A 13,729-nucleotide genomic window follows, 5' to 3' on the forward strand; every position below is an offset into this window, starting at 1 on the left:
TATCCGACCCCTTTGGTCCTTTGGAGGATGCTCTCACCAGCGATCAGCCTCTCTTTCCTGTTGTCCGCCTCCGAGGAAGGCTGGCCAGAAGATGGTGCTGGGCTATCTCCAGCTGCATTGGGCTTCAGCAGGTTTCTTCCCTCCCTCTTAGCATGGTTTGCACTAGGTGCAAAACTGAAAAGATGCAGACCTCGACGCTTGTTTTCCTCCTTGGGAAGAGGGTCCAGATGTTCCTGTTAGGCCTGTCAAAGGATTTTCATACCACTGGCTGGGAGGATTTGTTAACTGGCCTGTGCAGCCTTATAGATGCGGTTTGGTGGTGGGGTCCTTTCCAGATGTTTGGTGGCAGAGCCCTTTCCAGATGTTTTCCAGCCCCTTGCACTCTTCCCATAGAGGTCTTTTCTCCTGTGCCTCTTCTTGAGGGGGTGCACATGTTTAGGAGGAGCCTGCAGAAGAGACTGTGGTGGCTGTGGTGCCCCGTCCTGATGGATGGAGAGGGATGCTCAGCTCTGTCTCCCTGCCATGGAGCCCGGATGATTCAGTCTCATTACTTTCCCACTGTCTGACTGAGACAGGCATCTGTATGAAAACAAACTGGCTGTGACTCATCTCAGATAAGGCAGAAATGATGCTTGCTGGCAGCAGAAAGCGTTCTGGGGAAAGGGCAGAGAAGTATTGTCTGCACCATTTGTTGCGTGTGTCTGCCAACCCTTCACCGGAGGCCTGGTGGTAGGGCCTTGGTCTCCTCCTGGGTTTGCAGCCGCTATTGGACTTCAGGGTAGGAGAGGCGACTTTCCTTTTGGGGCCAGGACGCTGCCTGAATCTTGACCCCAAAGGTGTGCTCACATTAAACTTTTGTACTCTTCTTGAGGCCAGCATCCTGATACCTGAGCCCCCTGCTCTCCCCCAGAGCCTGGCTCCCCAGATTGCAGCATGCCATGTAGTCAGAGGACAAGCTATCGTGCACTTCCAGCTTACCCCAGTCTAACGAGAGGTTTCCATACACTTGCCTCAATTCGGAGAAGTGAGCTCCGGTTTTGGAGCTGTTTCTGCTAAGCTTTTCTCAGGCTCGTGTTCACTCAACTACGGAAATGCCCTCGTAAAATATGCCGTGCTGCGTCTTCTGCCAGGCACGTGTCCCTTAAAGACGTCTGTCCTACCCTTTCTGAGCTGAGCTTGAAGCAGTGCCTTGGAGAAAAAGAGCAGCTTCTGTGGCTGCAGATGTGAGGACGTGCATGAGCTTCCACAGCCTGGAAAGCCGTGCAAATAACTCTGTGGCCTCGGTCCCAAAGTCGTCATTCGGCCCGACCCCGCTGAGTGATATCCAGGCCCCTCCGGACCAAACAGGAGTCTCCCCATTGTCTTCAGTGGGGTCGGGATTTCAGTCTGCATGGAGGCTCAGGTACGCTTCAGTACAGCCTGAAACGTGTGCACCCCGGTAGTTAATGATTTTATTGGGGTGTTCTTGTGCTCCTGTTCCCTGCTCTACAAAGCCCTGAGCTTGGGGGGAAGAAAGGAGAGGAGAATAAATGATCATAGCGTGTAACAAAAAGAAACGCAGACTAACAGAAGGAAACATATTCTCAGCCTGGAATAAGGACTTGCAAAAACCAGCGAAAACAAGGAGGATAAAAAACCCTGCCAAAAAATGGACTTCTACCATGGTGCCCCTTCCCCATAGCTCGGTAGCTTAATTTTGTAGCGTGCACTTTCTGGTGATCCCAGAACTGTATCTATTTCCTATATCTGTAATTTTCCCCCTCATTATTTCAATTCTTTTCTCAATCTGTTTTGGAGTTGGCCCAATAAGGATGAGCAAATCCCTTTCGATGCCTTTGAGCTCTTAATTGATATTTCTTCAACTCTTTTCAAAGCAGCTATTTTGGCATCTAGAAAAGATTTGGTGTCATCTGAGTGGTAGAAAATATATCTTAATCTTTCACAGCAGTGTTGTTTCTGAGATGTAGCATTTGGGGTAGCAGATGGGGTGGCAACGAAGTTGCCTATAGGGGCAGTGCACGCCTCAACTACTCTCCCGCCCGCTGCAGGAACTTTTCAATTAAATGATGAAAGATTTTGCAGCCGGATGCATTCCAGAGCTGCATCTTATCAGTCGTGTAGCACCCACATTTCCATGTAAATATTGATGGTTTTGCAGCGTTTTGAAAAGCATTCTGTGCGAACAGTCGTATCCGAGCTAGGGGCTTTTGCAAATGGGTGGGGTATCTTCTACACACGTTGTCCCCAAAGAGTCGCCATCGCTTCATGCTACCTCAGCCAGGGTGGCTGAGGGCACCAGGAGCATGGTGACTTCACACCTGAAGCCCGATCTCATGGGCACTAGGGCAGAAGTGCCAAAATGGCTCAAAGTTGAGCTGGATGTTAAAAGAAAGAAGTAACAAAGCTACTTCTACATCCAGGTTTATCAATTTTGACCTTAGAGACTTTAATAGGTGGGATCCAATCTGAGTAGCTGCTCACAGAAATGAGGAATATGTGACATTTCCATTGCCTGGACCGTGGACCCTTATTCAGGCGTCTTAAGTGCATTTCTACACTTGCTAAATGTTGAGATAAAGTCGCTCCCTGTTTTGACCGGGAGAGGAACATCATCTTGGTCATGGTTGAACGTACAATATCCTCCCAAAAGCAAGGACATTGCCTCTTTGTGCTGGTAGGATATACAAATCTTTGTCTTTCCTGAAAAGCAAAACAACTTTTTGATGATAGAAACTGAACACTGACCCTAATCTCCATTCTTCAGCATTTGGAATAACCTTTTCTTTTAAAGTTGGTGCTTTTCATTGGAGTTATAGCAGGTGTATATTGGGTGTTTTATGCCACACGGTGTGTATCATTTGAACTGAAAAATGCAGGCCCCAATCTCCTTGCCTTTTACCTGCCGTTCGGTTTGTAGCATGGGGTAGAGCAGCTGAGCATTTCGTCTCCAAAGCAAATAACTCTTGTGTTTAACAACCTTTATTTAAAATCAAGTCTCTTTATTTCTAAACAGGGCTGGTTCAGTCCTGGCCAGGTATTTGTGCTAGATGAGTATTGTGCACGTAATGGAGTCAGAGGCTGTCACAGACATCTCTGCTACCTCCGAGATTTACTTGAACGCGCAGAGAACGGAGCTATGATTGATCCCACCTTGCTTCACTACAGCTTTGCCTTTTGTGCATCCCATGTTCATGGCAACAGGTAAGGAATTATTTCTATTTCGCAGCTAAGTGCCAGCAAGGGATGGCTTTGTAAACTAGGTTTCCTTCGATAATGCACAACAGTCCCCAATTTGTTGCCATACCGGATGTTTGGCAGCAGCGCTGGTGGTGGCATGATCGGTGTGTTTGTTTGTTTCTCTCCTTGTTTAAGTGTAAGCAATAAAAATGTGCATTCAGATCCAGAATGACGGTATTTTAAGTTGTAACCCACAAGCCTGTTACATGCAATTCTGGATACCGCAGAGGTGGGTGAAGCGCCTGTCACTGTTATACACAATGCGCATGGAAATAGATCAGCTGCTATGTTGGTAGCTGTTAATAACTGACAGGGTCCAGTGAAATGCTACAGGTAAAATGATCAGAAGCATGTCAGTCCCATTCACGAAAGTCATGTAGGCAATTAGGAGCTGGAGTCTCATTAGAAGCCAGTGGGACTTTGGTTCCTCAATCACATAGGCATCGTTCAAAAGATCAAGCCACATCTCGCTGTTACAGAGCAGGTTTAGGTTCGTACCTTGCCAATTCCACTCTCAAATACAGCAAAGCTTCTGTGATCAGAAAGTGTAGCTCGACTAAGCTTCCTTTCCTCTGTGTATTTTATTAACAGCTACAGGAGCTGTTGCAGCTTCTTACTCCAATTTTTTTTTTTCAATGTGCATCATTTAGCCGAAGCTATCATGCCCTATTCTGTATGTGTCGCCGAGGAAGAGAGTGCCATAAAATAATTGTGTTTTTTGTAAACTCTCGGGTAAACATCCCCCTGAATTATGACATGCATTGTCTGGATTTCATATTGCGAGACTGCCATTCAATTCACAGTTGGTTTTCTACATCTTGTCATGGAGGCAGAGATTCTGTTTCCTTAATTTTGTTTGAGTTCTGACTTTCTTTTGCAAGTTTCTGCTTTGTGTTTTTAGTTGGATCATTTTCATTTCTTTGTTCTTGCTTTCTTCTGTTTCTTTTACTTTTGCTGCTGACTTCACCCCCTTCCCTTCACCCTTCCCTTGAAATCATTCCCCAAAGCCAACTGCTGACTGAGTTGCTTGGTGGGTCACAGCCAAGTGCAGACAGCGAGGGGGGCAAATCTAACCCCTCTACCACTGAACTGGAGACAAAAAGGGATTCCAAAAAGGAGTCCAAAAAAAGGAAAGATTCCAAGTCCCAGCCGAATCCAGAGCCAAAAAGGTAAGTGAGAGAGCACGAGCAGTGCACAGGACTGTATTGTGTGGTGTGTAGGCGCCTGTCCGTCCCAGAGCACATGGGGCACTTTGCATTTCCAACACTCGCGTAGTTGCAGAGCTGTGCAAAACCCCATGTAATGATCCAGTCATAAAAAGGCTCCCAGCACTTTGGGCAGCTATGCCATTGCAGTTTCTTTCCAAATGGGGGTGTTACAAATAGGCTCTCTAGAAATGACCTCAACAGAAGTGTATCGGGGAAGATGCTGCCAAAACAAGAGTGCTTGTCATGACGAGGTTATTATCGGCTGTTCCCTGCTCCTTAGCCCTACTTCTTCTATGCACAGAATGCATCGTGGCTCTGTGCATACAAGAGGAGCTGTGTTTGGAGCCTGATTCAAAGCCCACTGAAGTCAATGGATTTCTAATTCAGACCATAGAGCAACCAGGAACTCTGCTGACCCTGGTGTAACAGAGCAGCGTGCCTATGTCAATGGTGCGGCAGGTTAAACTACGTGACTATGGGTAACTACCCTGTCTTATTGGCTCTGGGAGAAGGCTGCTCTGGATTAAAACCAGCAGGCAGAAAAGCAGCAGTCTGTAAACTCGTTGTCTGCCCCACTCCCAAGGCAGCAGGACCCCCGTTTTAGATGTGTCCTCTAGGTGCTACTTGCAAGGCCAGTAATAACACAAAACAGGCATTTCTGTGAATGCAGCAATTTTTTAAAGACTATTCCTGCATCACGAAGGGAAGGTTGGGTTTTGCTGTCTCTCTCCTTCCTTTTTGCTATAACCAAATCATTAGCAGATGTCTAATTAGAAATCAAAAGGCTGAAGGTTGCAGGTCCTGTTTGCTCACAGTTGTCTGTTCTCCCCGGGGAAAATGCACACCTTGCTATTTGACAAAAGCGTGTTATTGAGAGGGGCGTATGAGTATGACTTTATTTAAAACCTGGAAGTTACTCACTTCACTTGGAGGGCAACCCCCCCCCCCCCAAAAAAAAAAAAAAAAACCCACCAAACCCCTCCGCTGTTAGTTTAGCTTCCTCTGGAACGAGGTTGGCTGTCAGTTGGAATATGCCACGCCGGTAATGAAGGTCGAGCGGAGAGATAATTCCATGTGGCTATCAATCCCCTATATTAGCAATAGACAGTGATGGAGCTGAGGTGGGTTGTCTGTTTGTATTGTGTTTGTGTAAGGTCAGACAGTGAGACAACAGTAGCTTGCAGTCAGTGAGAAAGTGCAGAGAGAATGTGATTCAGATGTTCAGGACAGCCCGAAGGAGAGGACTGACAGCATGACAGGCCGTCATGGAGAAGCGACTAACTAGCTGCTGTCCAAGGTCCTGCTTCATGAATACAGCCGCGGTAGCCGATCAGTGTCAGCGCAGGACGGGGACAAAACGGCGGCTGTGCAGAATACACCTCTAGCTTTGCTCTGACCTCATTGCCATATCATGTGCAACGGGGGAAAAAAAACAATATTGATGATATTTGGGATATTTGTTTGCAAGCTGGGAGCTTTTTTTTTGCTTTTTTTTTTATCTGCTGCCATGGTTGTTATACTTGTGAAAGCTTCAAATGCCCACTCCAGAGGAAGATGCGGTTCTTTGGATAAATCTGATATCTTTTATTAGACCAACTCAAATATACTAACTAATAAAAGATATCAGATTTACCGAAAGAGCCTTGTCTGCCTCTGTCCTTAGACCAACACCTCTGTAACACTGCAGAGGAAGGAAGGTAAATCCTTTCCATCCCCATAGCAGATTCCACGGAGTTCTGGTCATATTTTTACCCGTGCTTTTAAAATACGAAAGGGGAAAAATAAAATTAAGTGTCATTTTTTATTATTCTAGGTTTTACATTCTGCCCGCATCTGCCTGTCTGGCATTCATGCATGTCACAGTTGGAGAAACCAAGAATGTGTGCGCCCAAAGCTGCTAAAGTCTAGAGTAATTACCTATTACCACTGCTAGTTGAAGTTCGCTGAAATGAAGGAAATTGTGACCTTCTAGTGACATTATCGTGGTACTTTGGAGCCAGGTTTCAGTGAGCGCACGTAAATTCTGCCAGATGGAAAAATGCAGCCAGTTTAAAGGCAGGAATTCTCCAAAACTGGTACAAATCTCTCCAACCGAAGAGAGTGGTTGGAGAGAGATGTATACGTACCGTGTCATGTCATGCATATCTGTAGTGATATCTGTTGATTTTAGATCTTTTGCATGGTCCCCGTTTCTGTGGCATTTGACAATATTAATCCTTTAGTATAACTGCAGCAGTCCTTTAATATAACTCAGTTCCAAAAAGAATAAAAATCACTGCAATAGGTGTAAAATGGAGTTTCATCCATTTTTTAAAAGATTATATAACACGGTTGCCTCTGATAACTGCAGGCTGGACTCTAGGATCCAGGGGCTCCCTTCCAGTCCTGAAATATTTTTCTTGTAACCTCCCTGGGTGTCACAGTGCACTGATCCCTCTTCAACAGATGGGGAGCAGAGGCACAGAGTAACTGTGCCATGAGCCCATCCTTCTACCGGAAACACAACCAGTCCGACTGATAGAAAGTTAACAAACTGGTGGAAGTGCACAGTGGAGCAGGGAATGGAGCGCAGGTCTCCTGTGTCTGAAGTGAGTGTCCTAGATGCTAGACAGAATAGGGTTTTTTTTTATTTTTAAGGGGTTGTCTTGGCTGCAAGTATGGCTGTTTCTACTTGAACTGTGCAATAGCAATAACATCTTTTTTTTAAATGGTAACAGCTGGTTGAAATGGTGCTGCTTTTCTGGGTTTGGGTATATTTTTGTCCTAGTCAATTGAAAACAGAATGGAAATTTTGAATTTTTAAATATTAAGAACTGGCTGGCTTGTCTGATAGTTGGGCATTGACTTCATCATCACTTGGACCCCATGTTGAATAGATTCTCCCCCAGCAGTGAATGGAAGTTGGTCATTGGTACCTGATAGTTGTTCAGTGACCTGGACTGAGTTGGGGCTCTCCGGTTGAGCCACCAAGAGTCTGCCCAGCCAACATATTGTCCAGTTTCTGCACGCTGGGGAGTCACTGCACTGCCTGCTCTAGGTTCAGTTTATTTTCAGAAACGTTACATTTACTTTCAGAAAGAAATCAAAGTTGGCACCCCTTGCAATTATTTCATTTGCAGTTGTAAGATCAGGAGAAATATGACTGCTTGAAAAAAATCTGTGGACCATGCATCATTAAATATATCTGTAATAGTTTTAGAGATTTCTTAATTATATTCTAATGAACTATTTGACTGGTCTTACTCAATGACAATAGTTCGCAAGGGCTAGATTAAAATGGGAAAAAAAATGTTTTTGTAATTGGAAAAAAACCCCACAAATTAAAATACAATAGAAATTTCATAAACTTTTGGCCAGTTCTACATGTTCCTAATATCTCAAGATGCTCTCCTGGAGTCTAAATGTATTCTTTGATTAATATTTCCATAATATCATGTTGATACATTTTAACAGAAAGTCATGGGTTAACAAAGCCATGCTACGCGTAGTCCAGTAGTCCTCGTTATATCACAGCTCCAAATACTAACCAGATGCACGATAGGTATGCACTGACGCTGCTGAGGACACGCTCTTGACTTCTTCACAATACAAGCTGTTATATTGGCTGAGATGATGAGCGGTGTCTGTGAGCCTCAGCTAAAGTGCTTTGCATTAACTACTGACATGCTTCGTTACAATGGGTTTAGGGTGTCAGCATTCGGCATCCATTCGTTCCGGCCATGGTGCATCAAGGATGCATATTGCACTTGTAAAGCAATGAGCCTTGAATCAGCTCACAAAGCACCGCAGCACGAGGTGAAATTAGAAGTGAAAATCAAGCAAAAGTTATAGTAGCAAAGCGGTTCTCTTTCTTAATGCTGCCTAGTGTCATGAATGAAGGGCGGGCACCGGGGCTATTTTTAAAATCCCACTCAGAAAAGATGGAGAGAAGAAAATCCAAAAGGAAAATAGGCTTTTTAAACAGCGTGTAGTATGTCATGTAGATTCACAAGACTCAGGCAAATCTGGCCAGTCCTTTCAAGGAAGTCGGGTGTGAGTCCCAGCAAAGCTAGCGGGGTTGCTTGCAGACCTCCCTTTTTGGGGTTAATGCCTTACCATCGTCAGTGATATTAACTGTATCCCATGAGCTGTGCCTGGCTGTAAAAGGCAGGGAGCTGGAGAGAGCGACTGCTTTATCGTTGAGTTGTCTTTTGTTAGTTAAAATCAGTCTTTTGGTATTCATTTCTGACATGGTTTCTTTTATCAGGTCTGCTGTGCATGTTGGTGGGTGTAGCACATGCAGAGGTTTATTCCCTGTGTGTAGAGAAGTATTTCCCCAGTGATGCAGCATAGACTCGTTCAACCCAAAAGGTGTAAAAGACAACGTCTTTTCTTTTCTAAGCGACTTCAGTGTTTCAAACAGGCTAATGTCAAAGAGATTAACCCAAAGGAGCTATACTGTAGATGTATAATTGCATACAAATGCATGCTATTGCTTCATGTATTAGTCTTTGTTAAAAAATCATTTTGATATATTTGTTTTAGCAGCAAAACCAGCCCTGGAGGCATACAGGGTATAATTAGAAAAGGGCATGGTGGGGGAGGTATGGCTTATGGAATGAAGCATTGGCCTTAGGATCACAGGTCCTAATTATAATTTATAATTAACCCCATGATTTTTCACAAACAGTCTAAACTAAAAGCAGAAGCAAAATTTACTTTTTAAGAGGGGAAAAAATGTTTAATTTCGCCATTTGCTTTTTGCTTTTTTATAAAATAGTTTCGAAACTTTAAAGCTCAACGTCCGACAAATAAAACTGGACATCCGCAGATGAAAAATATCTAAAAGTTTTCGTGTTAAATATTTATAGTGAAAACAAACAAATGCATAGGCTGTACTGTAAGCCTATGGCAGAAAGAGTCTTTTCTAAAAAGGTGCCATTTGGGGCTTGTTTTAATGTACATATTAATATCCATTTCCCTATGTATGCCATACTCTGAGAGACAGGATGAATAGAGTATTGGTAAAAAAGATCTGTTATCATTCAAATCTGAGGCATTCATGTTGTTGTATGTTGACATTAATCCAAAGAGAGAGACGTAGGCACTGTGTGCCTGACTGCATGGATCTCTAAACATCTACATATAGGTTTTTATTTAAATCAAATACAGGTGCAATACCGCTTTCACAATTTGTCTTCTCCAATGCCTTATCGTTATCCAGGCCACTATAACATACATGCCCTCTGTGTATGCATGTTCATTTTCTATCGTTGCGTGGTAGCCTGACATAACTGCAGAAATTTTACTAGCTGCAGAAAGCTGTGATTCTGTATGTAAAATAAATATCAAATTTAAAGTTGACAGGAAACCTTTGTTGAATAAAAATAACTAGTACCAGCTGGAAAAATAAATTAATTTATGAGGCTTGACCTTCTCTTGAGGATGTCTTTAAGAACCATCAGCTGTGTATTGGAATTGTCTAGGACACAAATGAGTATGAAATTATAGCAAGGCTAGCTTATATAACCTTTCTTGCCCTTTGCAGAAAGAAAAATAAATATGCTTCCTCCAAATGATTCAGTTTTTAAGATGCATTTGACTTTAATGATTTGTGTTTAATTAGGTTTAAAAAAAAAATCAAGTTAATAAATTAAGTGCAAGGCTTTTGGTGCTGTTTATATAGTTCTATCTATATCCCTGCATTTGTCACTAATTAATGAGTTCCTAATGCTTCAGCTTCTGGGGAGATGAGCAACAAAAATTAACATAACTAGTAAATCTGAAGATGTGCAGCTGGGTGATAGTATTTGAAATTTGACAAAAACATCGGAAGTATTATTATTTGTGACATGGCTCAAGATGGGAGATTGTGAGGAGAGTAAAGATGACAGAACTGGTGCTAACCACTGTGACAACAACTTGAAAAGCAGCCGACATGACATCTTTCCTATCATGCTGCCGAAAATGTCAACTTTGTGAAGGACAGTGAGAAAATGGTTTGCCGAAAATTTGAAAGGTAGATTCAAGAGATGCTCATCATGTCAGATGTAATATAGTCCACAGCTGTTTGAGAAAGGAAGTCCTTGCAGTTGTGATGGCTCGCAGTTGGCAGGCCCTTCCAGACATCCGTGCCGCTCCAAAAATGGCTACAGTTGACCTGTAGATTGTCTCAAGTTTGCAGCAGCATGATATACAGGAGCGAGCGGTTGTTTATAGCATGCCGTTCTGTGGCGCAAGGCACTGTGCGGAAGGAAACCTTGCACTTGGGTTAAAATGCCCATGGTTGGCACCCTGGCTTCCAAAAAGGCATGAGAAAAATGCAAGGCCTAATATTTTGGTGCAAACAAAGTGTGGCGGATGCTATTTTTAAAAAGGCTTTCTCTGCTTGCAGCTAGGTGGGTAGGTTTGTATCTCAATGCAGTCGGTTAGGGCATTATATCTTAATCTGGATAAGCTTGAGGATATTAACTCTGAACTAGAAAAGCACAGGGCTGCCCACAGACCCATCTGGAGTTTTCAATTGGGCCGTCCTTTCGAATGAAAACTGCCCAAGCGCAGGAAATGCAGCCCGCTACCTCGAACTTGCAGGATGCTGCTGTGCCAGGGCATTGCAAGAGGCTGGAATCGGTGCTCAATGGCCCGATGCATCCACGTTCAAGCCCACTGTAGTCAGTGGAAAGCCTTCCTTTGCATGCACGAGTTTTGGATTGACCTTGGCAAATGCCGTGGGCCCAAATCTGCTCCCTCTGAAGTCAGTAGAAAATGGGCTGGAGTGCTGAAAGCCATGCCCTCTGCAGGGGGACAGCCATATTGTTTAAATGAATTATTATAATTGATGAATAAAACTAAATTTGAACCAAAAGATTTTTTTTGGACATTTTGAAAAAGAAAGGGTCCTACCTAGTTCAGCTGGCTCTTGGCATATGTGCCAAACCCACCGATTATAGTGGGCTTGAATTTTGTTGAACATTTTAAGAAAGGAAGAGTCCTGCCTAGTTGAGATGGCTCTTGGCATATGTGCCAAGCCCACCAACTATAGTGGGCTTGAATTTTGTTGAACATTTTAAAAGAGTCCTACCTAGTTGAGATGGCTCTTGCCCTATGTGCCATTGCTTGGAAAACAAGCCTGCATTTAGGCTCACCTGACACCTTGCATGACCTTTAAGTAAATCTCTGTCACTTGAGGGTTTATTGACCGAGCCTGTGGTCACTAAACTTCCTCAACTTTTCCAGCCCACTAGAAAATGGTGGCAAGTGCTTTCAGCCTCATTTTCTGCTGTTGCTACCATTAACCTTAACAATTTCCCATGAGCTGTTGAGAACATTGGAGTGGCCAAAAGTCAAAGGAGGGCTTGAAACCTGCCCTTTTGCTACGCAGCGTTCAACAAGGAGCATCTTGAAAAACATGCTGCTCCCGTTGCAAGCAAACTGGATTCCCCCAGGCGCCGAGAAGGGCTCCCGTGCATACCTGAGGGCAGGCGCGCATGCAGCCTGAATGCTAACCACGGGGAAGTCAAAATGCACGGAGCATCTTCAGCTGCTATTTTTTAAATTCCAGCTCTAATTAGTTTCTCATGGCTTGCCTGCTTCTTCAGAATAACTAGACCTAATTATGTACTAATGAGACCAAATTTATATTTCCCAAATTATTAAAAAAAAAAAAAAAATCTGTTCCCCAGCTGAGATGATATTTCCTAAATTCAACTTAAATCCATTTTTGTTTGCAGCTGACATTGGGAAATAAATAGGCAAATAGGAGTTTCTAATGGAAAGGCTGATTTAAATTTAAATGCATCCATTGTAAAATTTGGGCCTCTCTATTTTGGGTTATAACTCGTGGTATTTAATTTCTGGTTAGCACTTAGAGGAAGGCAATGGAAGTCCACTGAGATTTGGTTAGGATCTCTGCTTGTATTTTTAAGAAATACGTTTCTACCTGTATTGTAACATCAGAGCTAATATTTGTCATGTTAAAAGCTTTCTGCGTGTAAGGTCAATGAGAGATGACTGTACAGATTGTATGTTTTTTTTCATTTTTAGAGGGGTTGTTTTTTTTTGGGGGGGGTGGGGGTTTGGTTTAGGGCCTTTTGATTCTTTAAAAGGAAAATAAAGCTAACCAATTAACCCCTGACAGGAGGTTCATTAGAAGCTTTGTAATCCCTTGCCAAGTCCTTTGTATAAATGAACCGGTCTAGTACTAAGGATTTACACAGCTTAAGCTGAACACTGGAGGAGGCCTTTTAGTAAGCACATTTGTTCAGTTTTAAGACTTCTTCCCTTGCCTGAAAAGAGACTGTGCTGGTGTAGGGTACACAGTCATACACCAATCTCTACACTTTTCTTGTCAATAATAGAGAGCAGTGATGTTGATTGTCTAGGCTCCTGATTTCTTTGGCGGATGGATTAGACTAGCCCTCTACGCTCGCCGTGGATTATAACGGGGAGGATATTTTAACGGGGGGAGGAGGAGGCAGCAGGGGGCGGGGGCAGCTGGTATCTGCCTTCATGTAGGTGTAAATCCAGAGTTTGTTTAAATCAGCGCAGTAACGAGGGCTTCGAAACAAGGAGAGGAAGCAATCGGCACGGGGACCGTCCACGTCCCCTACCTGCTCCACAAGAAAAGCAGGGCAGGAAATGTTTGTCTGCACACTGCGCTCGGAGGAAGGTGCAAAATACCCCACGGTAGCTGTGCCTGGCTGCCTCGTTCATAATACAGTCCTGTGCACTGATGAAAGAAGAGCACCTGGCAATTATTCATCCAGGAGCCGATTAAATGCATTGATCGCTTAATATTGTAATGTGTTACATTACTGAAAAAGAGATTTTGCTCTTAAATGCAAACTGATATTTAGACACGTTTCTGTATGCTAGACTAACTGTTCCCTCCTTTCACGAGAAGGAAATGAATGAGTGCTGCAGTTTTATATGCTTATTATCCGTGAGTTTAATACCAGTGTGGTTTGTGGGGGTTTTTTACTATGAATCCCTTTTTGCTTTGATAATGTTGCAGAGCCTTTTTTTCCTATAGAAATTATTTGTTCATTTAATGGAGCGGTGGGTCCAATCCTGCAGTCTCCGTTGCGTGAAAGCTTCCATTGTAGTCAGTACCGTACATGCAGATTTAAGAAAGAACCACGTCATTTTCTTTTATTTTCTGCAATGTGTGGAAAAGCAATGATTTTGCTATTGAAAAGCATACGTGCTACAAGGCGCTCCCTCCCCTAGCACGGCCATTATATTCTGGTTCTAATAGTCGATGACACCCGTGTCCAGAAAATGCAATATCTTGTTTGCTGTACAGA

The 13,729-nt window shown here is 43.4% G+C and overlaps 1 protein-coding gene across 6 annotated transcripts in view; it reads left to right on the forward strand.

Moving 5' to 3' along the window:
* The window catches only part of CADPS (calcium dependent secretion activator), a 244,038-nt gene that overhangs the window by 152,154 nt on the left and 78,155 nt on the right, over nucleotides 1-13,729 (forward strand). For all 6 annotated transcript variants that reach the window (XM_014518002.2, XM_025199035.1, XM_025199031.1 and 3 more), the window contains exon 13: nucleotides 3,014-3,201. In XM_014518002.2, coding sequence (XP_014373488.2) covers nucleotides 3,014-3,201 — 188 coding nt within the window. The remainder of the gene's footprint in view (nucleotides 1-3,013; nucleotides 3,202-13,729) is intronic.

Source organism: Alligator sinensis, unplaced genomic scaffold (assembly GCF_000455745.1).
Source record: "Alligator sinensis unplaced genomic scaffold, ASM45574v1 scaffold469_1, whole genome shotgun sequence".
NCBI lineage: Eukaryota > Metazoa > Chordata > Crocodylia > Alligatoridae > Alligator > Alligator sinensis.